The following is a 2855-nucleotide window of genomic DNA, read 5'->3' as shown; positions in this document are numbered from 1 at the left end:
ACGATGTTTGGATCTCAATATTAGGGCAAACATTAAATTCAAAAGTTATCCCACTTTCCATTTGAACAAAACTGAAGTGAAGCTCCAAAGAAAGAAGGTAACAATTAAAATATCAAAAGCAATGAATTTATATCACAGAATGATATAACATATAAAATTTATTCTATAGGGCATATATTGGCAATATGAATTTATTTCTGAGGTTCTAATCTTTACAAGGTAAACTCCAAAGTAAGAGGAAGATTATCTAACAAATCACTTTCCAATTTCTGCTCATACAGGTCATTTGCTCTCCCAATCTCTTAATAAACTATGGCAAATATTTAAATTACTCAGATTAGAAAAACAGAACTATACTCTGTAGTCATATTATGCCATTGCTCAGCTCCTTTGAAGTGCAAGAAAGGCCCAGTATCATTTGACCAAACATCTGTCCCTCCACCCCACCAGCTGTTCTTGTATGGCACAGTTTTAGAAACTTCTGATATAACAAAGCTGTTAGCATCAAATACAGATGATCTGATACAAAGAAAACCTAAGTTTGATAGCATATGGCAAACATAATATTTCCAACTTCAATTCACAAACCTAACATACAAAATCAACACATAGAGTATATAAGGAAAGTAAGGAAGAAATAATCCAAAGGTGTAACACACATCTGGATTTTTGATTCCTAATCTACTAAACTCTCAAGTGAGGCACCTGCCATTCTTTCCCTTTCCCTATCATTCATCAGTCTTTCACCTTTCACCTTTCAGTTTGTACCTTCTTCCCCCAATCTATCTCATGCTTTCTCCAATGTGACCACACTAAACCTCTTTCTACCATAAGATGTGATGAAACATCATATTTTGTTCCCTTTCCCACCACTCATTTTACCATTCCCTACTGGTTACCTCCCTCTGTTCAGATATTTGAGTCCTCTCCTAACCCCCCTCTCACGTGCCACACAGGATCATACACCTTACAACGAACACGACCAGTCATCTTGAAGAGCTCATGCTGGCATTTGTCCATTGTCACTGTCCACTGTCACGACAGGAGGCTTTATGGTCCTATAGGAGAAGGGCAATTATAACAGGATCACAACAGTTTCAAAGACTTCTGAAGCAGGGGCCTCAGGGAAAAAGTTTAGGTAATTGTTGGGTGACAGCTTATACTTTCTTTTCTGTTAAACCAAGATGTATACACCTGATAATACCTGACCTAAAACATTAGAAGCACTGTTGACTGACCATACATGGACATTTATTGGCAGCAGGATGACAAAAATCTATCAGTATACTCTGGTTTTAAAAATTTACTGAACATCAGTTTACACATCAGAAGAATTTTGTTATAACCTTTCTGCAAAAGAGATGGAGAAAGTTCAATAAAAGGTGAGAAAGAACTCAATAGATAAGATGTTTTTCAGTCTGAAAGGTCAAGAAAAAAAACCGAAAATATAGTCCCAGATGTTCCTCAACGCACTGAATGATGAACCATCTAAGCTTTTATTTATTTAGTTATCCAGATTTTGCAAAGCATAAAAAATGCATGATCACAGAATTTGAGTTAACAGATCAGTAAATCTACAGATATGAGAGAAATAAGCAAGAATTTGGGTCTTCAGGAGATACTTATAAGTAAATGGATAAGGAATTAACTAGTATATTTGTGTATATAAAACAACGGTGATTTCATACTCAAAGATATCCTGAGAATTTCAAAGTATCCATGTATATATTGTCCATAAAGATGCCCTTGGAATGACACATTTTAACTAGCAAGAAGACATCAAGACTAAATTAATGGTCTGGATTGCTGTCAACCTGGAAAAAACTTGTCCTGTAGTAAACCAGAAGAATGATACTTGAACATTTACTCCAAAATGTGAGAGATTCCATGGTCAAGCAGCAAAAAATGGGATGCAGAGTTGGATCCAGCTGACTTGGGGAATATTTTTATTTGTGTATGAAAAGCAATTATTGCACCTTAAAAACTATTTTATGAAAAAATGTTTGTTAGGCCACTAGGATTCCTATTTCGGGTTTCACATTATTGATCTAACAACCTCATCAAAAAGAAGATGTTTCGGTATTTTATTTTATCCTGGAAGAATCATTGCAAGGAATCATTAGAAGCCAGTATGTGTTTTCCTAAACAGTATTTCCACAGATGGCCACTAAGCCTCCATACGTTTGTCTGTATCACCCTGGAAAACACAGTCAAGACCTAGTGGTGGGATTTCCTCTTCCATTGTATTATTGATCAACTTTCAGATCTATAATAATCTGAATTAGGTTCTAAAGAGACAAAATCCCGTAAGAGTAGAAATTGCCAGAGAGCCACAAACCAGAACCACTGAATAATTTATTTAAGCACTATCTGCTAAAGGTGGAGAAGCATTCTAAGACTCTTCTAATTGCTCTAATTTTGTATAGGAACATCCCTGGTGTCAGCTTTCTGTTGTTCTCAGGGGTTAGATAGTCCCCATTGTTACTAAGAAGAAACTACTGGTCCACTATCTCAAAGAGAATAGTGTGCATATGTATTTCCCCTTTGTCTGTTCAATTTACAGACCTGAGGAATATGGATTACCTCCGTTATCTGCACAAACAAGCTCTACCAAAATCTTGGCTTTCAGTCAACTTTTATCTTGGGACCCCAAGTCGTAGTGTTAGGCAACAGAGAGCACCTATCTCGACTGAACTGTCATACAAATAAATTTTTGTAAGATGTTCAATTTGTATTGGGGAGCATGCCAACAAAAACAAAAGTCAGCAATTTAAAACAACAAACCAGCCCTTGTGCTGACAGGAACAAAATTACTATATTCCAAATGAATAAGAATTACTGTAGATCACAGATCT

At 36.0% G+C, this 2855-nt stretch overlaps 1 protein-coding gene across 1 annotated transcript in view; it reads right to left on the bottom strand.

The window, feature by feature from the left end:
• Positions 1-1020, bottom strand: part of VTI1A (vesicle transport through interaction with t-SNAREs 1A) — a gene marked incomplete at its 3' end in the record, with an annotated part of 22215 nt that extends 21195 nt beyond the window's left edge. The window contains exon 1 of the mRNA XM_010180056.1: positions 946-1020. Coding sequence (XP_010178358.1) covers positions 946-1020 — 75 coding nt within the window. The remainder of the gene's footprint in view (positions 1-945) is intronic.
• Positions 1021-2855: the final 1835 nt, after the last annotated feature.

Source organism: Mesitornis unicolor, unplaced genomic scaffold (genome assembly GCF_000695765.1).
Source record: "Mesitornis unicolor isolate BGI_N332 unplaced genomic scaffold, ASM69576v1 scaffold20172, whole genome shotgun sequence".
NCBI lineage: Eukaryota > Metazoa > Chordata > Aves > Mesitornithiformes > Mesitornithidae > Mesitornis > Mesitornis unicolor.
The sequence above is the reverse complement of the archived record's forward strand: the minus strand, read 5'-3'. Positions and strand labels throughout refer to the sequence as shown.